A 25,394-nucleotide genomic window follows, 5' to 3' on the forward strand; every position below is an offset into this window, starting at 1 on the left:
TATATATACAGATGGACCCGCGCTCATCTGAGGCGGCCTCATCGTAGGCACGCACTCCTGGCATGACTAGGTGGCCGCCTTGTCATGCTGGAAGGGCACAGGGATGCTCCCATTGCGAGCGTCTCCGTCCGAGCGCGCAATGGCGTTCTAGTGAATGAAACGGAGACGGTCTCGGCGTTAGGCGCGTCTGAGCATGCCCGCCTAGGCACCGACGGTGCCACGACTAGAGTGGCTCCATTTGTACTTCCCATCCCAAGGTTATTTATATTATACCTTACAACAATCTGGACTTAATCGAAAAGGGGGTGAGGACTACTGGGATAGGGACATGGTACACTTAAAATAGGTGTAGCATGACAGATCAGGGAATAGTTTTACGATTATCAGACTGTATAAGTATACGTTAAACCAATTTAGTTCTATTTCTTGAAATAATAATAATATACATATTGGACCTGATTCTGAGCTTGGAGCAAAGCAAAAAGACCAAGTAACTGTGCACCTGGACAAAATATGTTGCACTGCAAGGGGTGCAAATTCATTATGTTTTTTTTTAATTTTGTATGCAGGGTAAATAGTAGTGATGTGCACCGGACATTTTTCGGGTTTTGTGTTTTGATTTTGGATTCGGTTCCGCGGCCGTGTTTTGGATTCGGACGCGTTTTGGCAAAACCTCACTGAAATTTTTTTGTCGGATTCGGGTGTGTTTTGGATTCGGGTGTTTTTTTCAAAAAACCCTAAAAAAACAGCTTAAATCATAGAATTTGGGGGTCATTTTGATCCCATAGTATTATTAACCTCAATTACCATAATTTCCACTCATTTCCAGTCTATTCTGAACACCTCACACCTCACAATATTATTTTTAGTCCTACAATTTGCACCGAGGTCGCTGGATGGCTAAGCTAAGCGACACAAGTGGCCGACACAAACACCTGGCCCATCTAGGATTGGCACTGCAGTGTCAGGCAGGATGGCACTTCAAAAAAATTGTCCCCAAACAGCACATGATGCAAACAAAAAAAGAGGCGCACCAAGGTCGCTGTGTGACTAAGCTAAGCGACACAAGTGGCCGACACAAACACCTGGCCCATCTAGGAGTGGCACTGCAGTGTCAAGACAGGATGGCACTTTAAAAAAATTGTCCCCAAGCAGCACATGATGCAAAGAAAAAAAGAGGCGCACCAAGGTCGCTGTGTGACTAAGCTAAGCGACACAAGTGGCCGACACAAACACCTGGCCCATCTAGGAGTGGCACTGCAGTGTCAAGACAGGATGGCACTTCAAAAAAATTGTCCCCAAACAGCACATGATACAAAGAAAAAAAGAGGCGCACCACAGGTATAGAATGTAGATGGATAGTATACTTAATGACGACACAGAGGTAGGCACAGCAGTGGCCTTCCGTATCGTACTGCTATATATAGTATACTGGTGGTCACTGTGTCAGCAAACTGCAAAACTAAAATGCACCACAGGTATAGAATGTAGATGGATAGTATACTTAATGAATGACGACACAGAGGTAGGTACAGCAGTGGCCTACCGTACTGCTATATATAGTATACTGGTGGTCACTGTGTCAGCAAACTGCAAAACTAAAATGCACCACAGGTATAGAATGTAGATGGATAGTATACTTAATGAATGACGACACAGAGGTAGGTACAGCAGTGGCCTTCCGTACTGCTATATATAGTATACTGATGGTCACTGTGTCAGCAAACTGCAAAACTAAAATGCACCACAGGTATAGAATGTAGATGGATAGTATACTTAATAAATGACGACACAGAGGTAGGTACAGCAGTGAAATTCCGTACCGTACTGCTATATATAGTATACTGGTGGTCACTGTGTCAGCAAACTGCAAAACTAAAATGCACCACAGGTATAGAATGTAGATGGATAGTATACTTAATGAATGACGACACAGAGGTAGGTACAGCAGTGACCTTCCGTACCGTACTGCTATATATAGTATACTGGTGGTCACTGTGTCAGCAAACTGCAAAACTAAAATGCACCACAGGTATAGAATGTAGATGGATAGTATACTTAATGAATGACGACACAGAGGTAGGTACAGCAGTGGCCTACCGTACTGCTATATATAGTATACTGGTGGTCACTGTGTCAGCAAACTGCAAAACTAAAATGCACCACAGGTATAGAATGTAGATGGATAGTATACTTAATGACGACACAGAGGTAGGCACAGCAGTGGCCTTCCGTATCGTACTGCTATATATAGTATACTGGTGGTCACTGGTCAGCAAAACTCTGCACTGTACTCCTCCTATATAATATTATACTGGTGGTCCCCAGTCCCCACAATAAAGCAGCACACTGAGCACAGATATGGAGTGTTTTTCAGGCAGACAACGTATACTGGTGGTCACTGTCAGCAAAACTCTGCACTGTACTCCTGCTATATAATACAGCTGCTCCCCAGTCCCCACAATTAAGCAGTGTGAGCACAGATATATTATGCAGCACACTGAGCACAGATATGGTATGGAGCGTTTTTTTCAGGCAGAGAACGGATAAAACTAGTGGTCACTTATCAGCAAAACTATGCACTGTACTCCTCCTAACAGCTGCTCCCCAATCCTCCCCACAAATAAGAAATAAAGTAAACCAATCAACTTCTACAATAAACGGAGAGGGCGCCAGCCACGTCCTCTCCCTATCATCTCCAATGCACGAGTGAAAATGGCGGCGACGCGCGGCTGCTTATATAGAATCCGAATCTCGCAAGAATCCGACAGCGGGATAATGACGTTCGGGCGCGCTCGGGTTAGCCGAGCAAGGCGGGAAGGTTCGAACCTGCCTCGGACCCGTGTAAAATAGGTGAAGTTCGGGGGGGTTCGGTTTTCGAGAAACCGAACCCGCTCATCACTAGTAAATAGTGGCTGCTTTTGCATACAGCCTACACATGCTGGACAGATTTTTTATTAAACTAAAATTTAGATTTTAGTTTGGACTTTGCGCATTTTAAATCTGTCCCACCTGTTGTGCAACATGTCTCTCTCAAAGTGCACAGTTACTTGCTGTTTCATGCTTTTCTCCCAGCTTAGAATCAGGCCCATTGTCAAGTGTTTTACAGAATGTCTAGTAACCATGACTTGTACAAGCCCATAATCACTATTATTATTTTATTTTTATAAATGTAAATATAATTACAGGTGACAATGGGTTTGGTGTAAGAAGCAGTTTTAAGAGTAGGGAAGTGGACAAGTGGAAAAGTTGCCCATAGCAACCAATCAGCTTTGAGGTAGCATTTATCAAGTACATTCTATAAAATTATAGGTAGAAGCTCACTTGTTGCCGTGGGCAACTTCTCCACTAGCCCACGTCTCCATTCTTATTACTTATTCACGCATCTACCCCTTAATTCTTAGTTACAGAATCTTTCTGCGCAAATATTGCTTGTGTAATGCATATTGTTTAATAATATACTGTTCTAACATACTGCTATAATGATAACAACAGTGGTAAATATAGTCACTAATATGACTTTCTTTTCATCTCACTATTCCCCAGTTTTCACTCAAGGTACGTAATGTATCCCTCTATCCTTTATGCTGGTATAATAAGAAAGTGGTAAATATAGTTGTGAGGAAATGAGGTCTGTGACAATTAATATAACTATGCCTCATTTCCCATGTCAAATATGTACTTTTATACCCATATCCGTACACATTCAATTCATCTGTTTGTTCATTCTCCCTAACATGTCCATTGCTGCTCATCCAATATTGTGGTGAAATCAATCTTAATATTGTTAATATAGTATATGCAATTGTGTTAGGTTATCTGTTACCCTTTAGATAATGTATTCATTTCTAGTTTGCTATTGTTTACTAACACCACAGTGGACACTCAAAGGGTGAGTCATATAAGGTACCACTGTCCCTTTTTGTTTACACCCTATTGTCCAACAGTGATCTGACCAGACAGGGTGGATCTCTGGCTGATGTAATCACCTTGATTAGAATTTGTATTGTATTCCAATGCTGTAAGATCCGAAGACAAAGAAGTCACACACACACACCTGCAATATGAAGCTTCTGGGGGTATAAGTAGAGCTAACCAGAGAGCTGGAAGAGAGATTCTATGCTCCTTGACTAAGAAGTAATGTTCTGTCAGGAGTTTGTAGTGGGAATTGTTGTGTGGAATTGGATTACAGGAGTGTGCCGAGCTGTTTATAACCCATTCTGTTCAATAAACCACTGTTGGCTTTTCATCTACCATCATGCCTGATTGATTTGGAACCCGGTATCTTCACAATAGTTATTAATATAAACTTTACCATTTTCTTTTCCTCTCACTATTCAACAGGTTTTACATCAGGTAGGTAATTTCTCCCTCTATTCTTTGCCAGGCTCTCTTCAAAACAGTGTATTAATTACTTTTTCTCACTTTATTACAGATTCACTTTACACAAACTGTGGTGGTCTCTTGACCCAAATGTATGGAAATATAACAAGCCCATTGTACCCCAGCTATTATCCTAACAATGCTCGCTGTACATGGGACATACGTGTCCCGGAAGGATATCGCATACAGCTGTCATTCCTTAATTTTGAGTAAGTTTAAGAAATTACTGTGGCACTCACAATGCACAGCTACTGTAACTGTATTATGTTTTATTATCTGGACCAATGGACCATGGAACTCATGTATGTAAGAATCATTAGATTGTTTGCACAGCACACACAGCAAAAGAAGCAGTGTCCTCACAGCTGTATTTTATGGCCTGCTGTAATTAGCATAGGGCCACATTCAGAGATGGACACAGGAGACACAGCAGCTGCGCTTTGGATACGTCTGCTGTGTGAAAATACGCTAATGCCGCAGGTGGCATCTTCTGTTAATAGACACGTCCTGCTGGCTTGTTTGATTCGCTGCTGCATCTTTGAACCATCTGTGTGAACTTCAGACAACCGAGTAACCATCAGCTTGCTTGGGATGGCTAGTGAATTCACGCTGCTGGGGCTAGTGAGGTCACGTTCAAGTACACAGCCATTGGCCTTGGCATGCCCAGAAAATGAGGGGCTGACATACCTCCACTTTTTGAAATGCAGCCGATGCCCACGCCTTCCGCACCGCCAAATGTCAATCATACTGCCGCTTTAGGCAGACATAGATTAGCACATGCACTGTACAGATCCTGCGCATGCTGAGATCTACAATCAGGGAAGAGCGCAAAACAACCGTTTAGCATATATATCTGAAATAGGCCCGTAGTATATGTAGAAGTGGCCAGCATAATGGGCCAATTGTAATGTGCCAGTTTAGCGTTCTCCCCCCCTCCAAAGGCATAACAAGGCCCGAGGTCATTTAGGTGGTCCTGGGAAAAATTACTGAGTTCCCCATGTATTCTAACAAACAGGACTAGGCTCTCGGACTGGTCCTGGTCCCAAAAGTATTGGGGCAAAAGACATAGGGTCCCCCGTATATTTTAAACCAGCACCGGGATCCACTAGCCAGGGAGGAAATGTAACAGCCCGGGGACACACTTATATGGGTCCCGGTGGCTGTAGCATTGCCCCCAACTAGTCAGCCCTGGCCAGGGATTCCAATAAAGACCCCTGCACACGTGTGTACACACACACACACACACACACACACACACACACACTGCCCAAAGCCAGGGCTGAAGCCTGAGGCTGTCCCTGGGCCCCTGAGCGGTGGGTGCCAAGTTAATAGCTTTGAACTGTAAAAAGTAGATATCATGTCTTTTTCAGTAGGACTACAGGTCCCAGAAAGCCCCCCTATACCCCAAGTACCGGAATGTGGGGCATTAAAGGGACTGATGATACCTGTAGTCCTAGCAGTACAAGGTTTACAGTTGTGTTTGCAGTAATGTATATTTCAAATAGGAGTCTGGGGTTTAGCTAATTTAATGACGGTTTGTGCATTGATGAATATACAAACATCAGTAAAAATCAAATAAATGACTTCCAAGTTCCTATATTGTTTTATTGTTCCCAAAGAAACATTTAGAGCATTAATATGAAATTAATAATCATGATTTTTTTTTTTTCTTTTCTGTCTTCCATATCACAGAATGCTCGGGATATCACAGAATCGTCGGGATAGCCACGGGTTCTATTCCCACTCTATGAGTGTCTTGGACACCCACGAGTGGAAATAGTCCCTGTTGGTTGGTATGCCGATCATCGGGATAGTGAGGGGACGGGATTCTGGGGGAGGTCATGTGACCGTCGGTCTGCTGACCACCGATTACATGAATACCACCCAATGAGAGAGGGGGGGCTCCTAACTTTATCCCCACTACAGGACACTGCGGCCAAGGAGTGTCTAAAGTAAAAATATGCCCAATGCAAACTTCTGTGATCCGCTGCTATGTTCAAAGATGCTAACATGCAGCATTAGATCAACTGGATAATTATTGGACACATGAGTAACCCTCCGGTTACTCTGGATGTCTAGCAAATCAAACTGCCAGGGCCCAATGAAGCTAAGTCCAAGGCAGTGGCGTATCTGTAATGGGTGCAGTCTGTGCGGTGCTCACGACCCCCTTGGTCCAGAGGTGGACCACACCACACACACTGCACCCATTTCTTCTATACTTACCTTTCCCGCGTCTATCGCTGACCGTGTGTGGGCCCCCTCCTCTCCCGTAGCCAGCACCACCACTGCTAGCACTCTGAGCACTAGAGACTCTGGCACAGTGCCAGAGTCTACAACACATGCACAGGACTCCTAAAAAATGTCGCGGTGGCCATTTTTTAGGAGTTCTGTGCTTGCACTGTAGTCTCTGGCACTGTGCCAGAGTCTCAGTGCTCAGAGCGCTAACGGCAGCTCTGAAGGCTACGAGAGAGAGGGGGTCCACACATGGAGACTGCACACGTGTCCCCTCCTCTCTAGATACGCCTCTGGTCCAAGGACACAGCCACTGGCTTTGGCACACTGAGAAAACTGGGCTGACACACCCACATTTTCTCGAATGCTCCCTGTCGACACACCCAAACACCAACTGCATGGCAATCATACTGCAGCTTTGGGGCACTGCTACTGACATCGCAGGACAAGATCTGCACTTGCACAGTGCAGCTCCTGTACATGTGTAGATAATGAAACATCATGGGGGAATGTAATATAGTATGAGATTCAGAAAGTGAGAGATTTTGTAAGAGTTCTCCTGTATTTTTTTTTTAAGTAGCAATCATTTACATGGCAAAACCAGGTTGACTTTGCATGTAAATGATTGCCACTTAAAAAAAATCAGGAGAACTCTCACAAAATCTCTCACTTTCTGATTCTCACACCATCACTCCCCCCTGATTTAGAGAATTACGTATCAGATTTACATAAATCTCTGAATCAGGCCCATGGTTTGAGTGATCGCCACATACTGTTATGTATGTTACCCCCCTCCTTTGTTTATACCTCTTTTGCCAGTATACCTCAACATCTGCATGCAATCCTCATGTACAAATCTTTGTATTTACTGTATTTTTTGCAATTAATCATTTTATTTTATTTTGTCTTTCACTTACTATGTACAAAGAAACAAATAGATTAGTCAAGATACCAGAAATAAAGCAAAGATTATTTACAGAAGTGATTTAGGTCTATTTTCATAAAAAATTTTCTTTATATGGACAGCCTGGAGACTCATCCCTCCTGTCATTATGACTGGGTGACAATATATGATGGGATTCCTGAGTACTCTCCCCAGCTGGCGAGAATGTGCAGTCTTCAAAACAATGTTTTCTTCTCATCATCTAACATCATGAGCATCGAGTTCATAAGTGACTCTTCTGTTCAGCGCACTGGCTTCTCGGCTGTGTTTTCAGCAATTTCAGCAAATGGTTAGTATTATTAGGTGATATGGTTGTATTATTAGATAATATTTAATGTTATACATTATGAACAAAAATATGAATCTAGTTTGTGGAGCTAGAGTAACTAGGCAAAAAAATATTAAGGATATGTACCGTCATTCATGGAAGATTAGTGTGGATTAAAGGGGTGATTCAGACCTGATCGTAGATGTGCTAAATTTATCACATCTACAATCAGTTTCTCTGACAGAGCTAGTCCACCCCGCATGTCAGGCTCTGCCTCCACGCAGGTGTGAAAGTATCCCACGGCGGTGTTACTTTTGCACCCTCCAAGTAGCCCCCTAGCTGCACAGCCTAGCTGCACTGGCAAGCGGTTACCTGCCGAATTCTGGGTCGCAGCACCTGCGTGTGACATCAGGCAGCGTCCACGGCCCACCCCTGCAACAGTCCGGACACACCTGCATTGTTCGGACTGCGCTCCACCAACGGCTTTCTAATGCCGTTGGCACGCTCCCTCCTGCCCCGCGACTGCCTCTGCCTGTCAATCAGCAGAGGCAATCGCCCCAGTGAGATGCTTTCACATCTCACTGGGTCTCACTGGGTACGCACGCACAGTGCAGCCACTGCGCGCGCGCATTCCAGAAAGCGCTTCAGGCTGCGTCGGGTCTGAATTAGGCCCTAAATACAGTACCAGTGATGGAAGCAGGCAGTTTTTTTTCTACAACCCTGTGATTTATTACTTATTATACTTTTTGCCATGCTGAATTAAAGCAGAGAATAAGTCTAAACAACACTGAGTAACTTACTTCCACATTGTTACATAATGTGACCTCCACCACAAACTGTAGTACACAGAGATCAGCCAACCCATTTAATCAGCAGAAGAGGGGAAGGGCTCACACCTTCCTCTGAGAGAAATAATTTCAATTCATTGACAATAAAATCACTCACTTTTATGGCTTGAATTGGGTGCTCATTGATACCACCATTGAGGGTAGTAAGTGTGGGCTTGTTGGGGTCTGATGTACAGTTAAACTCTAGTGGAAAACATGGAATGTGACAGCATGTGGGGCATATTTTTGCAAATGGGGCTCTGAGGGCATATAAGGGCATTTTGGGAATGTTCAAACTACTGAGATACTGTCAAATGCTTGGCTTTGGGGGCCACTTACTGGCTCAGCAGCTGGGTCCTCTCTCTGTACTTTTCAGCAGTGTTGCAGCTTCATGCCTGTCTGCCACCATCTTTCCTAAATTATAGGGAATTATCCATGCCCCGTTGTTGGCTCTGGTCATGTGACTGGTCTGGGGGCAGTGACACAGTTATATTGTCCTGGATGGCCTATTTAAACCTGCTAGTTGTGGCAATCAGTGCTAGTACTTCTATTCTTCATGGAATAAGCCTCTGGCTCCTGGTGCAGTTGAGTGTCCTAATTCTTTGAGAGCTTTTATCCCCAACTTGTTTGGTCTTCTCTGAGGTGCCTCATACATCACAACTTGCTGTTAGTGTCTGTATCTCTGCAGTCCTTTCTGCTATCCTTTGGTGTTTTAGCTCCACCTTCAGCATTACTGGTACCTCCTCGTTAGTAAAAACCCGCTGTGCTGCCTATTTTGTGCCTCTCAACTCACAATCCTAGTCAGCCGTGTGGTGTGCTCCATCCATCTTCTTTATCGTTCTCAACCAGTGCTACTTTGCAGGGCCATGACCTATGGATTCCAGGTAGTGCCCAGTTTATCACACTTTGCTGTGCTTCTTGGTGAAAACTAGGGAGTCCGTTAGACTCTGTGCCTCCTGGTTTAATAGTGCTAAAGCATGGCAGATTGGCCCAGGATCCTTCAGTTTGGAGCTTGCAGGCAAGTCAGCTTCAAATATTGTTCCAGTTCAGTTTTGGTTAAACAGGAAGCGACCCAAGCCCAGCTTAAACACTAACTTCAAGATTTTTCTTCTTGTGTAGATAATCTACAGTTTACTCTACTTTATAAAGTGTCTAATCAGTTGTATGTGACTATAGTTTTGTCTACACTCCCATGTGCAACTTCTAATCTCTGCTTTCCAACTCTCATAAAATATCCCTATAGGTATAAATTTGCTTACATTATCTCCCTCTTCTCCATTCAAGCTGATGCTGGGGCTTCTCCTTTTTGGGAGAGATATGATCCCAACTTCTTGGATACATTCTGAAGCATCTTTCTTGAGTCATATTGGGAATCCTCTTTTGCCTTTTCACAGCCTCCACCTTTGATTGGGGTCCCCTACTGTCTAGCCATATGTTATTCACTACTACTAAGGAGCTCCCAGATTCACTTGATGAACTCATCTCCTTGTGCAATAAAATCAATCTGGGTAAACTTGCCTCACACACTTTCTTAACTCACACTACTTATTGGATCCACTTCAGTCGAGCCCAACACTCCGCAGAGACAGCGGTGACTAAGGTAGTGAATGATCTGGTCACTGCAAAGTCTAAAGGCCATTGCTCACGTCTTATTCTACTAGATCTTTCTGCTGTTTTTGACACTGTTAACCACACTTTTCTTATACAAACACTACAATTCACAGGTCTTCAGGACACAACCATTTCTTGGTTCTCATCCTACTGAATTGCTCTTTCAATGTTCGTTTCTCTGAATACATCTCCTCTTTGCTACTTCTATCAGTTGGAGTACCGCAAGGCTCAGCCTTAGGTCCTCTGCTAATATCAATCTTTAGCACACCTCTTGGCAAACTCATCAGCTCTTTCAGATTTCAATATAATCTGTATGTGGATAATACTCAAATCTACCTATTCTTCCCAGATTTGTCACCATCTGTATTGGTCTATATCACTGAATGCATTTCTGCCATTTCAACTTCAATGTCATCTTACCACCTCACATGTAATATTTCCCAAAACAGATTTAATTATATTGCCTCTGGCAATTAATAGTTACCAATTGGATATCTCTATCACTCACCCTAATCTGGACAGGAGAGGGGGGGGGGGGGTCCACTTGCTGGAGGTGCAGGGAAAGCGGTGAGGTCCGGCGGCTGGGCAGTGAAGGGCACCGGTGAGGTCCGTCGGGTGGGTGGCTGACTGAGCAGCATGACTTCACGTCATGCTGTGCAGTGCGCACAGCTGGGGGAAGGGGTTCTGAGCAGAGGGAGCCAGGCAGCATCTGAGCCTCCTCAGGACACTCAACACTGCCCAGCATAGAAAAAAACTGAGGTGGTGGCCAATCCCGAAATCCTGGGATGTGAAGCCCCAATCCCTGGATTGAATTCTGGTTAATTTTAGGCTGGGATCACGCCAATCCCGATCCCGGCATTGGCCACCCTACAGCAGGGCAGTTGGCAAGGCAAATTTAATAACAATTACAAGAACTTAATTGTTGCAGACAAATAGATAAACTTTATTGTAAGCTTGAGAAGTGCTCCTTTAAATTAGGCAGCATGCCATACATTGTGTACATTATTTCTTTACAGTACTCCAAATGTATCTAGAAAAGGTACAAATGTCTATTTACATACCTGTAACTGCGTTCATTCTCCCCCCAGACATTCCTGGGTGCACATTTCATGGCACGCATTTACAGTGACTCTTTTGCAGGATGAGAGGGGACATACCTTTACCTTCAATTGGTTCAGTGCTTAAATCTTACACAGGCCCTCTACTTTTCTCACATTTTGATAATTGTATTACCTTTCAGCCAGGCCATAGAAACCAAAAGCAGCTGCTTTATTTCATTCTATTGTTACCTCCCCATTTGTGTACATAAACCTCTTCTATCTAATCATCAATACCAGTTGTCTCCTTGTCTCAACCACCACAATATCTACCACTCCTCTATACCCTTTATAGCAGCTAACTTCTGCAAAATCTGTTGAAGTGGGCGCATAATTCCTGACTCACAATTCATAAAACTCAAAAACGTATCTTCCAGATTATCGGTGGCCAACTCCTGTTCAATATGTGGAATAATTCGTTGGCACTAATTCTAAGTGTTCCCAAAAAAAGTTTCCCCATAAATACCCCTCTGGTCCCTTCCCTACACTCCCAGTCACAAAGTTTGGTTATATATTTCCATAGACTTTTGTTCTGAATTTGCCATCTTCATGTAAATAAAATACCATCTGGGTGGTAGTGAACCGCTTTTTTGAGATGACTGATTTCATTCCTCTGAAAGATTTTCCCTCTACAGTCGTTCTATCAAAGCTTCTCCTCAAGGAACATTTTAAAATCCATGGTTGCCCAGAAAAGATAACCTTTAATCCAGGTATCCAGAGATTCAGTTGTTCCAAAATACTGGATACCACCTTCAATCTAATGGCTATACTGAATAGGTCAATAAAGACTTGGAAATGTTCCTCTGGATGTATATTTCCTCTTCACAAGACAACTGGTGGAGCTTCTTCCTGCATCGAGTTCACCCATAATAACTATTTCCTCTACTCCATTTTTACATTGTTTGTACTTTGTGGCATGCACATCTTTCTGCTCCTGTTGTACAGTACCTGCTGCCAAATCTTTACTCCCAAGATTTTTCTAAAACCTGGCAGGTACAGTAGAATCTTAGATATAGGGTATGTCTTTCATCTCAAACTCTTCGAATTCCTTCTTGATAGTTTGCCACACTACATGAGGATGAATTTGAGGTCAACCAGATTCTGGATTCCTTATTTTATTTTTTGTTTGACAACTTACTTTCCCATTAAAAAGAAGTCGGGAATGTAACAGTGTGGCATCAGCATGCTTCATTCCTAGTTAATCTATGTCCACTAAAAACGCCCAGGACAGTCTCACCTCTCAATATAGCCATGTGATTTTTAGGGGTACAATGATTATACTTTGCATAAATGTGTATAATGTTTTATCAAATATCACAGAAGTAGAAAAACAAGTTTTGTTCTCCATATTAAAATGAATAAATTAGCTTTTTATCTAGAAAGGAAAAACATAGGAACATAGAATCTGACGGCAGATAAGAACCACTTGGCTTATCTAGTCTGCCCGTTTTTTACCATGTTTTTATCCAAACCTTATTTGATCTTCATGTCTTTGTAAGGATATCCTTATGTCTATCCCATGCGTGTTTGAATTGCTCTACTGTCATAGCCTCTACCACTTCTGATGGGAGTCTATTCCACTTGTCCACTACCGTTTCTGTGAAGTAATTTTTCCCCTTAAATTTCCCCTGAACCTACCTCCCTCTAGGTTCAGTGCATGTCGACGTGTTCTAATACTTCTCTTTATTTAAAGAATGTTTCCCTGCTGGACGTTGTTAAAACCCTTGACATATTTGAAAGTTTTTATTATGTCCCCCCTTTCCCTTCTCTGCTCCAAACTATACATATTGAGATTTTGTAGTCTTTCTGGGTATGTTTTGTGATATAGACCATGCAACATTTTATTTACCCTTCTTTGTACAGTCACTAATGTATTAATATTTTACTGAAGATATGGCCTCCGGAACTGAACACAGTATACTATATGAGGCGCTACCAATAACCTATAGAGTCATTGGTACGGCCTCATCTAGAATATATATATATATATACACATATATATGTACGCAATACTCCACCACTAGGAGCACACATTTAATATAAAACCGACCATATGTATCAACAACAATATGCAGAAAGGTCATAGTTCTAATTTATTCACAAATACTGTTTATAAACATAAATAAATCATTAAAATCAATAAATTACCATAAAATTGACCACATATAAGCTAATGTTAATTAATGGTCGTTTTTGAATACCACATCAGTTTTAAAAATGTCCCAGTGCCATAGTCCAGCCCAGTGATTTTAGTCAATTATAGTCCTACACATATGCATATACTGTAGCTGGCTAAAGCACTGTAGTATATTAATCAAAACTTATTCTCACCACTTCAGTAGTATTGCTTTTATAGTATTAGAAGCAGTCTTTGTTAGTGGCCTTTTACATACATGGAACTGGATTAGAGCAAACTGGGTTAACTGGGTTAAACACCTGATTAGATGTTGTGACACGCAGTTTGTTCTAAACCAGGCCAGTAACAAAGACTGTTTCTTTATTTTCTTTATACTGTAGCTTCTATTTTACTTTTAAATGATAGGACCAATTCCATGCAAAATAGTAACACAACAGTACCACATTGTTTGACCATCTGAACATTTCCTTGTATCAGTAACACTTTTTATTCTTAGACTCAGAATTCATTCATCTATGAACTGAAAATCCATTTCTTTGTTTTAGCAAGTAACCCTCTCCGTCTTGTGGGTGGCTGGGACAGATGTTCTGGACGTGTGGAGATCTACCATAATTCCTGGGGAACAGTATGTGATGATGGCTGGAACATCAATAATGCACACGTTGTATGTAGGCAGCTGAATTGTGGATATGGAGTATCAGCTCTACATAATGCATACTTTGGGCAAGGTACTGGGAGCATTCTTCTGGATGATGTGAGATGCAATGGAAATGAGCAGTATCTCTCCCAGTGTATTCATAATGGATGGGGAATACATAATTGTGTACACGGTGAAGATGCAAGCGTCATCTGTTCAGGTATGCCTCTGTCTGAATAGCTTAGCATTAATATCATAAACTTGTTTATTGTACATAAAGTTAATACACAGTAAAAATTCAAGATAAATATGCATGAAGCAATGTGAAACTATCTGAACCTAATATTCATCACCCTGTTAACCATTTATTATTTTATGATGTTGGCACTATTTAAGTAGCAATAATGTAATAAATACTTCCCTGGGGGGGCCCATGTGTAGTCTCTAGGAGGGATTTTTGAACTGCACAAGCACAGATCTTTGGGAAAATGGCATCTCCCGCCTGCACCATTTTCCAGTTGATACAATGGCATCGTCATAGAGGGGAGGAAATGCTAGGAGTCCAGGGTATATGACATATGCCTACCTGCATGCATCCATGACTATGGGCCTAATTCAGAGTTGATCACAGCAGCAAATTTGTTAGCAGTTGGGCAAAACCATTGACCCGATCGAACGCTGCAGTTTATCACAGCGGTGCGATCGGGTCAGAACTGCACATGAGCCGGCGCCGCAGTTCGCCGGCACATGCCAGACGGCCAAAGGCCATCATTGCCTAGCGATCGCCTCTGCCTGATTGACAGGGGGCTGGACGGCAGCGCAGTCCGTCCAACGCAGGCGTGGTTGGACTGTTGGGGGGGTGGGCCGCAGCGGCTGCGTGACATCACATGCACCCGCTGCGACCCGGGCAGCAAAGAGGCTCTCCCGGTCAGCCGCAGGAGCTGCGCAGGCAGGGATGTACTCTTGAAATGCGAAAGCATCACCACTGTGCAATGCTTTTGTACTTCTGCGGAGGGGTGGGGTGGCACTGACATGCGGGGCGGACTAGCCCTGTGCTGGGCATCCCCCCACATGTCTGAGTGCCTGATCGTAGCTGAGCTAAATTTAGCACAGCTACAATCAACTCGGAATGACCCCCCCATGTGCACTGCAGGTGGGACAGATATAACATGTGCAGAGAGAGTTAGATTTGGGTGGGGTGTGTTCAAACTGAAATCTAGATTGCAGTGTAAAAATAAAGCAGCCAGTATTTACAGAATCAAAATAACCTACCCAAATTTAACTCTCTCTGCAAATGTTATATCTGCCCCCACCCCACCCCCCGCAGTGCACATGGGGGGTCATTCCGAGTTGTTCGCTCGTTATTTTTTTCTCGCAACGGAGCGATTAGTCGCTAATGCGCATGCGCAATGTCCGCAGTGCGACTGCGCCACGTAAATTTGCTATGCAGTTAGGTATTTTACTCACGGCATTACGAGGTTTTTTCTTCGTTCTGGTGATCGTAGCGTGATTGACAGGAAGTGGGTGTTTCTGGGCGGAAACTGGCCGTTTTATGGGTGTGTGTGAAAAAACGCTGCAGTTTCTGGGAAAAACGCGGGAGTGGCTGGAGAAACGGAGGAGTGTCTGAGTGTTTGTGACGTCAAACCAGGAACGACACTGACTGACACTGACTGAACTGATCGCAGATGCCGAGTAAGTCTGGAGCTACTCAGAAACTGCTAAGAAGTGTCTATTCGCAATTCTGCTAATCTTTCGTTCGCAATTTTGATAAGCTAAGATTCACTCCCAGTAGGCGGCGGCTTAGCGTGTGCAAAGCTGCTAAAAGCAGCTTGCGAGCGAACAACTCAGAATGACCCCCATGGTTTTGCCCAACTGCTAACAAATTTGCTGCTGCGATCAACTCTCAATTGCACTGTTATTTTTTTATGTCTTGAATTAAAGCCCTACAATGTGTAGCAACAATATGGTTAATAAACAAGATTTTTCATTTTGAACACTAGCAAACAAACTGCATTAAATGAGGGTGTCCCTGTTTATATTTACAACAAATTGGGGGGAACCAGCCATCTCTTAAAAATATAATTTTGTGGTCATTGACATGTTATCATACAGTATGTGATATATTACCTTACTAGGTTAAAAGAGGAGAAAACCTAATTCAGATCTGATCGCAGCAGCATACAGTATTTGTTAGCTAATGAGCAAAACCATGTGCATTGTAAGTGGGGCAGATATAACATGTGCAGTGAGAGGTACTGTAGATTTGGGTATGGTGTGTTCAAACTGAAATCTAAATTGCAGTGTAAAAATAAAGCAGCCAGTATTTACCCTGCACAGAAACAATATAACCCACCCAAATCTAACTCCCCCTGCCCCCCCCCCCCCCCCCTCAGAGGCGTAACTAGGGTTTTCGGAGCCCAGGGTAAGATGAAGAGTGGCGCCCCCCCCCCCCCCAAAAAAAAAAAAAAAAAAACAACACACAAAATGAAGTATGTGCGCGCGCGGCGTGGCCAGGCACCAGAAGGGGTGCCTCTGCTATGTGAGGGGAGGAGAGCGCATCTCCTGCCCCTCAACGCTTCATGAAAAAAAAACACAAACACACACACACACACACAAAATGAAGCATATGCACGCGCGGCGTGGCCAGGCACCAGAAGGGGTGTGGCCACTGAAAATGGGGCGTGCCAACATGACTATCACCTACCCCCGTGTCGCCTCTCAGCACACCTTCATTCAATTTTTGCACAGGACGCATGCAGAGTCCCCTTTTTACACAGTGCCAGATACACAATTGCCCCACAGTGCCAGATACACAGTGCCCCACAGTGCCAGATACACAGTGCCCCACAGTGCCAGATACACAGTGCCCCACAGTGTCAGATCCACAGTGACAGATACAGTGCCCCACAGTGCCAGATACATTTTACCCCAAGGTGAAAGATACATATTGCCCCACAGTGCCAGATACAATGCCCCACAGTGTCAGATACAATTCCCCACAGTGCCAGATACATGCCCCACAGTGCCAGATACAATGCCCCACAGTGCCAGATACATGCCCCACAGTGCCAGATACAATGCCCCACAGTGGCAGTTACAATGCTCCACAGTGCCAGATACAATGCCCCACAGTGCCAGTTACATACCCCACAGTGCCAGTTACAATACCCCACAGTGCCAGATACATGCCCCACAGTGCCAGATACAATGCCCCACAGTGCCAGATTCATGCCCCACAGTGCCAGTTACAATGCCCCACAGTGCCAGATACAATGCCCCACAGTGCCAGGTACATGCCCCACAGTGCCATATACAATAGCCCACAGTGCCAGTTACAATGCCCGACAGTGCCAGATACACAGTGCCCCACAGTGCCAGTTACAATGCCCCACAGTGCCAGATACAATGCCCCACAGTGCCAGTTACATGCCCCACAGTGCCAGATACAATAGCCCACAGTGCCAGTTACAATGCCCCACAGTGCCAGATACATGCCCCACAGTGCCAGTTACAATGCCCCACAGTGCCAGATACATGCCCCACAGTGCCAGATACATGCCCCACAGTGCTAGATACATGCCCCACAGCGCCAGTTACAATGCCCCCCTGTGCCAGATACAATGCCCCACAGTGCCAGTTACATGCCCCACAGTGCCAGATACAATAGCCCACAGTGCCAGTTACAATGCCCCACAGTGCCAGATACATGCCCCACAGTGCCAGATACAATGCCCCACAGTGCCAGATACAAGACCCCCCCCGCCGCCACCGCTTACTTCAGTCAGGATCTCATCAGGCCGTCAGTCACCGCTGCCCTCTGCTATGTGAGGGGAAGAGAGCGCAGCGCACCGCCTCTCCTGCCCCTCAACGCTTCATGAAGTCCGGTCTCCGGCGGCGGCTATGTTAAATGTGGCGCCAGTTTGTTAGCCAATCAGAGCTCGCGGACCGGCAGCCAATCAGGAGCCGGTCCGCAAGCTCTGATTGGCTAACGCCACCGGAGACCGGACAGACACGCAGCGCGGCAGTGAACACATTGAGGAGCAAGAGAGACACTGCGCTCTCCTCCCCTCACTTTGCAGCGGGATGGGGGCGGATGGGCATGATGCCCTGGCCGCCGGTGGCACCCCCCTTTGCTGGGCCTGCCAAGGCACCCAGGGAACGTGCCCCACTCGCCCTGCCTTAATTACGCCTCTGCCCCCCCCCCCCCCCCCTGCAGTTCACATGGTTTTGCCCATTAGCTAACAAATTTACTGCTGCAATCAGATCTGAATTAGGCCCTATATTTCTCTATCGTCCTAAGTGGATGCTGGGGTTCCTGAAAGGACCATGGGGAATAGCGGCTCCGCAGGAGACAGGGCACAAAAAAGTAAAGCTTTACTAGGTCAGGTGGTGTGCACTGGCTCCTCCCCCTATGACCCTCCTCCAGACTCCAGTTAGATTTTGTGCCCGAACGAGAAGGGTGCAATCTAGGTGGCTCTCCTAAAGAGCTGCTTAGAGAAAGTTTAGTTTAGGTTTTTTTCTTTACAGTGAGTCCTGCTGGCAACAGGATCACTGCAACGTGGGACTTAGGGGGAAAGTAGTAAACTCACCTGCATGCAGAGTGGATTTGCTGCTTGGCTACTGGACACCATTAGCTCCAGAGGGATCGAACACAGGCCCAGCCGTGGAGTCCGGTCCCGGAGCCGCGCCGCCGACCCCCTTGCAGATGCTGAAGCGTGAAGAGGTCCGGAAACCGGCGGCTGAAGACTCCTCAGTCTTCATAAGGTAGCGCACAGCACTGCAGCTGTGCGCCATTTTCCTCTCAGCACACTTCACTGGGCAGTCACTGAGGGTGCAGAGCGCTGGGGGGGGGCGCTCTGAGAGGCAAATATAAACCTTATACAAGGCTAAAAATACCTCACATATAGCCCATAGGGGCTATATGGAGATATTTAACCCCTGCCTGACTGGAAAAATAGCGGGAGAAGAACCCGCCGAAAAAGGGGCGGGGCCTATCTCCTCAGCACACGGCGCCATTTTCTGTCACAGCTCCGCTGGTCAGAACGGCTCCCAGGTCTCTCCCCTGCACTGCACTACAGAAACAGGGTAAAACAGAGAGGGGGGGCACATTAATGGCTATATATATATATATATTAAAGCAGCTATAAGGGAGCACTTAATATAAGGATATCCCTTGTATATATAGCGCTTTGTGGTGTGTGCTGGCAGACTCTCCCTCTGTCTCCCCAAAAGGGCTAGTGGGTCCTGTCTTCATTAGAGCATTCCCTGTGAGTTTGCGGTGTGTGTCGGTACGTGGTGTCGACATGTATGAGGACGATATTGGTGTGGAGGCGGAGCAATTGCCAAATATGCAGATGTCACCCCCCAGGGGGTCGACACCAGAATGGATGCCTTTATTTGTGGAATTACGTGATGGTTTATCTTCCCTTAAACAGTCAGTTGAGGACATGAGGCGGCCGGACAATCAATTAATGCCTGTCCAGGCGCCTCAAACACCGTCAGGGGCTGTAAAACGCCCTTTGCCTCAGTCGGTCGACACAGACCCAGACACGGGCACTGATTCCAGTGACGACGGTAGAAATTCAAACGTATTTTCCAGTAGGGCCACACGTTATATGATTTTGGCAATGAAGGAGACGTTACATTTAGCTGATACTACAGATACCGTAAAACAGGGTATTATGTATGGTGTGAAAAAACTACAAACAGTTTTTCCTGAATCAGAAGAATTAAATGACGTGTGTGATGAAGCGTGGGTTGCTCCTGATAAAAAGTTGATAATTTCAAAAAAGTTATTGGCATTATACCCTTTCCCGCCAGAGGTTAGGGCGCGCTGGGAAACACCCCCTAAGGTGGACAAGGCGCTCACACGCTTATCCAAACAAGTGGCGTTACCCTCTCCTGAGACGGCCGCACTTAAGGATCCATCAGATAGAAAGATGGAAGTTATTCAAAAGAATATATACACACATGCAGGTGTTATACTACGACCAGCTATAGCAACTGCCTGGATGTGCAGTGCTGGAGTAGTTTGGTCAGAATCCCTGATTGAAAATATTGATACCCTAGATAGGGACAATGTTTTACTGTCGTTAGAACAAATAAAGGATGCATTTATCTATATGCGTGATGCACAGAGGGATATTTGCACACTGGCATCTCGGGTGAGTGCTATGTCCATTTCAGCCAGAAGAGCCTTATGGACACGACAGTGGACAGGCGATGCGGATTCAAAACGTCACATGGAGGTTTTGCCGTATAAAGGGGAGGAGTTATTTGGAGTTGGTCTATCAGACTTGGTGGCCACGGCTACTGCCGGGAAATCCACTTTTTTACCTCAAGTCACTCCCCAACAGAGAAAGGCACCGACCTTTCAACCACAGCCTTTTTCGCTCCTACAAAAATAAGAGAGCAAAGGGCTTGTCGTACCTGCCACGAGGCAGAGGAAGAGGGAAGAGACACCAACAGGCAGCTCCTTCCCAGGAACAGAAGCCCTCCCCGGCTCCTGCAAAAACCTCAGCATGACGCTGGGGCCTCTCAAGCGGACTCGGGGACAGTGGGGGGCCGTCTCAAAAATTACAGCGCGCAGTGGGCTCACTCGCAGGTAGACCCCTGGATCCTGCAGATAATATCTCAGGGGTACAGGTTGGAATTAGAGACGGATCCTCCTCATCGTTTCCTGAAGTCTGCCTTACCAACCGTCTCTTCCGAAAGGGAGAGGGTGTTGGAAGCCATTCACAAGCTGTACGCTCAGCAGGTGATAGTCAAAGTACCCCTATTACAACAAGGAAAGGGGTATTATTCCACTCTATTTGTGGTACCGAAGCCGGATGGCTCGGTAAGGCCTATTCTAAATCTGAAGTCCTTGAACCTCTACATAAAAAAGTTCAAGTTCAAGATGGAGTCACTCAGAGCAGTGATAGCGAACCTGGAAGAAGGGGACTTTATGGTATCCTTGGACATCAAGGATGCGTATCTACACGTTCCGATTTACCCCGCACACCAGGGGTACCTCAGGTTCATTGTTCAAAACTGTCACTATCAGTTTCAGACGCTGCCGTTCGGATTGTCCACGGCGCCTCGGGTCTTTACCAAGGTAATGGCCGAGATGATGATTCTTCTTCGAAGAAAAGGCGTATTAGTTATCCCATACTTGGACGATCTCCTAATAAGGGCAAGGTCCAGAGAACAGCTGGAGACAGCTTTAGCACTATCTCAAGAGGTGCTAAGACAACACGGGTGGATTCTGAATATTCCAAAATCCCATTTAATCCCGACAACTCGTCTGCTGTTCCTAGGAATGATTCTGGACACGGTTCAGAAAAAGGTTTTCCTTCCAGAGGAAAAAGCCAAGGAGTTATCCGATCTGGTCAGGAACCTCCTAAAACCAGGAAAAGTGTCAGTACATCAATGCACAAGAGTCCTGGGAAAAATGGTGGCTTCTTACGAAGCAATTCCATTCGGCAGATTCCATGCAAGAATATTCCAAAGGGATCTGTTGGACAAATGGTCAGGGTCGCATCTGCAGATGCACCTGCGAATAACCCTGTCACCAAAGACAAGGGTGTCACTTCTGTGGTGGTTGCAGAAGGCTCACCTATTAGAAGGCCGCAGATTCGGCATTCAGGATTGGATCCTGGTGACCACGGACGCCAGCCTGAGAGGCTGGGGAGCAGTCACACAAGGAAGAAACTTCCAGGGAGTATGGACGAGTCTGGAAAAGTCTCTTCACATAAACATTCTGGAACTAAGAGCAATCTACAATGCTCTAAGCCAGGCGGAACTTCTCCTGCAAGGAAAGCCGGTGTTGATTCAGTCGGACAACATCACGGCGGTCGCCCATGTAAACAGGCAGGGCGGCACAAGAAGCAGGAGTGCAATGGCAGAAGCTGCCAAGATTCTTCGCTGGGCGGAGAATCACGTGATAGCACTGTCAGCAGTGTTCATCCCGGGCGTGGACAACTGGGAAGCAGACTTCCTCAGCAGACACGATCTTCATCCGGGAGAGTGGGGTCTACATCCAGAAGTCTTCAACATGTTAATAGACCGTTGGGAAAGACAAATTGTAGACATGATGGCGTCTCGCCTCAACAAGAAACTGGACAAATATTGCGCCAGGTCAAGAGATCCACAGGCAATAGCTGTGGACGCACTGGTAACTCCTTGGGTGTACCAGTCAGTGTATGTGTTTCCTCCTCTGCCGCTCATACCAAAGGTATTGAAGATCATACGGCAAAGAAGAGTAAGAACAATACTAGTGGTTCCGGATTGGCCGAGAAGGACTTGGTATCCGGAACTTCAAGAGATGCTCACGGACGAACCGTGGCCTCTACCTCTGAGAAGGGACCTGCTACAGCAGGGTCCCTGTCTTTTTCAAGACTTACCGCGGCTGCGTTTGACGGCATGGCGGTTGAACGCCAGATCCTAAAAGGGAAAGGCATTCCAGAAGAAGTCATTCCTACCTTGATTAAGGCACGGAAGGAAGTCACCGTGAAACATTATCACCGCATTTGGCGAAAATATGTAGCGTGGTGCGAGGATCGGAGGGTTCCGACGGAGGAATTCCAACTGGGTCGTTTCCTACATTTCCTGCAATCAGGATTATCTATGGGTCTCAAATTGGGATCCATTAAGGTTCAAATTTCGGCCCTGTCAATATTCTTCCAAAAAAGAATTGGCCTCTGTCCCTGAGGTCCAGACTTTTGTCAAGGGAGTACTGCATATACAGCCTCCTGTGGTGCCTCCGGTGGCACCGTGGGATCTAAATGTAGTTTTAGATTTCCTCAAATCCCATTGGTTTGAACCATTGAAAAAGGTGGATTTGAAATATCTCACATTGAAAGTGACTATGTTACTAGCCCTGGCCTCTGCCAGGAGAGTATCTGAATTGGCGGCTTTATCTTATAAAAGTCCTTATCTAATCTTCCATTCGGATAGGGCAGAACTGCGGACTCGTCCGCATTTTCTCCCTAAAGTGGTATCAGCATTTCATCTGAACCAACCTATTGTGGTGCCTGCGGCCACTAGCGACTTGGAGGACTCCAAGTTGTTGGACGTTGTCAGAGCCTTAAAAATATACATTGCAAGGACGGCTGGAGTCAGAAAATCTGACTCGCTGTTTATATTGTATGCACCCAACAAGTTGGGCGCACCTGCTTCTAAGCAGTCGATTGCTCGTTGGATTTGTAACACAATTCAACTTGCACATTCTGTGGCAGGCCTGCCACAGCCTAAAACTGTAAAAGCCCACTCCACAAGGAAGGTGGGCTCATCTTGGGCGGCTGCCCGAGGGGTCTCGGCATTACAACTCTGCCGAGCAGCTACGTGGTCGGGGGAGAACACGTTTGTAAAATTTTACAAATTTGATACCCTGGCAAAGGAGGACCTGGAGTTCTCTCATTCGGTGCTGCAGAGTCATCCGCACTCTCCCGCCCGTTTGGGAGCTTTGGTATAATCCCCATGGTCCTTTCAGGAACCCCAGCATCCACTTAGGACGATAGAGAAAATAAGAATTTACTTACCGATAATTCTATTTCTCGGAGTCCGTAGTGGATGCTGGGCGCCCATCCCAAGTGCGGATTATCTGCAATACTTGTACATAGTTATTGTTAACTAATTCGGGTTATTGTTAAGGAGCCATCTTTAAGAGGCCCTTTCTGTTGTCATACTGTTAACTGGGTTTAGATCACAAGTTGTACGGTGTGATTGGTGTGGCTGGTATGAGTCTTACCCGGGATTCAAAATGCCTCCCTTATTGTGTATGCTCGTCCGGGCACAGTACCTAACTGGAGTCTGGAGGAGGGTCATAGGGGGAGGAGCCAGTGCACACCACCTGACCTAGTAAAGCTTTACTTTTTTGTGCCCTGTCTCCTGCGGAGCCGCTATTCCCCATGGTCCTTTCAGGAACCCCAGCATCCACTACGGACTCCGAGAAATAGAATTATCGGTAAGTAAATTCTTATTTTTAAATATCAATACAATTGCTTTATTTTATTACCAAAATTTTACAGATTATAAACTTTCATTTTCAGACTCTCAGAATGTATTCCCTACTACGACAACAGGTAAGCCATAAAATTAATGTATTTATTTTCCTTGTACAAGGAACAATGGGGGTTATTCAGGTTGCACTGCACTGCAAAAATAAGAATTTACTCACCGGTAATTCTATTTCTCATAGTCCGTAGTGGATGCTGGGGACTCCGTAAGGACCATGGGGATTGGCGGCTCCGCAGGAGACTGGGCACAACTATAAAGAAAGCTTTTAGACTACTGGTGTGCACTGGCTCCTCCCACCAAGACCCTCCTCCAGACCTCAGTTAGGATACTGTGCCCGGAAGAGCTGACACAATTAGGAAGGATTTTGAATCCCGGGTAAGACTCATACCAGCCACACCAATCACACCGTATAACTCGTGATACAATACCCAGTTAACAGTATGATAACAACTGAGCCTCTCAATAGATGGCTCAACAATAACCCTTTAGTTAAGCAATAACTATATACAAGTATTGCAGACAATCCGCACTTGGGATGGGCGCCCAGCATCCACTACGGACTATGAGAAATAGAATTACCGGTGAGTAAATTCTTATTTTCTCTAACGTCCTAAGTGGATGCTGGGGACTCCGTAAGGACCATGGGGATTATACCAAAGCTCCCAAACGGCCGGGAGAGTGCGGATGACTCTGCAGCACCGAATGAGAGAACTCAAGGTCCTCCTCAGCCAGGGTATCAAATTTGTAGAATTTTGCAAACGTGTTTGCCCCTGACCAAGTTACAGCTCGGCAAAGTTGAAGAGCCGAGACCCCTCGGGCAGCCGCCCAAGAAGAGCCCACCTTCCTCGTGGAATGGGCTTTTACTGATTTAGGATGCGGCAGTCCAGCCGCAGAATGTGCAAGCTGAATCGTACTACAGATCCAGCGAGCAATAGTCTGCTTTGAAGCAGGTGCACCCAACTTGTTGGGCGCATACAGGATAAAGAGCGAGTCAGTCTTTCTGACTCCAGCTGTCCTGGAAACATAAATTTTCAGGGCCCTGACTACATCCAACAACTTGGAAGCCTCCAAGTCATTTGTAGCCGCAGGCACCACGATAGGTTGGTTCAGATGAAAAGCTGATACCACTTTGGGGAGAAACTGGGGACGAGTCCTCAATTCTGCCCTATCCATATGGAAAATCAGATAAGGGCTTTTACATGACAAAGCCGCCAATTCTGAAACACGCCTGGCCGAAGCCAAAGCCAATAACATGACCAC

The 25,394-nt window shown here is 45.5% G+C and overlaps 1 protein-coding gene across 1 annotated transcript in view; it reads left to right on the forward strand.

Annotated features, from left to right (window-relative positions):
- The first annotated feature begins 4,431 nt into the window (after nt 1–4,431).
- The window catches only part of LOC134910008 (deleted in malignant brain tumors 1 protein-like), a 71,188-nt gene continuing 50,225 nt past the window's right edge, over nt 4,432–25,394 (forward strand). Inside the window, exons 1-4 of the mRNA XM_063917542.1 lie at nt 4,432–4,592; nt 7,642–7,847; nt 14,044–14,355; nt 24,167–24,199. Of these exons, the coding sequence (XP_063773612.1) occupies nt 4,474–4,592; nt 7,642–7,847; nt 14,044–14,355; nt 24,167–24,199 (670 nt within the window). The 5' untranslated portion in view covers nt 4,432–4,473. The remainder of the gene's footprint in view (nt 4,593–7,641; nt 7,848–14,043; nt 14,356–24,166; nt 24,200–25,394) is intronic.

This window comes from Pseudophryne corroboree, chromosome 4 (assembly GCF_028390025.1).
Source record: "Pseudophryne corroboree isolate aPseCor3 chromosome 4, aPseCor3.hap2, whole genome shotgun sequence".
NCBI classification, from domain to species: Eukaryota; Metazoa; Chordata; class Amphibia; order Anura; family Myobatrachidae; genus Pseudophryne; species Pseudophryne corroboree.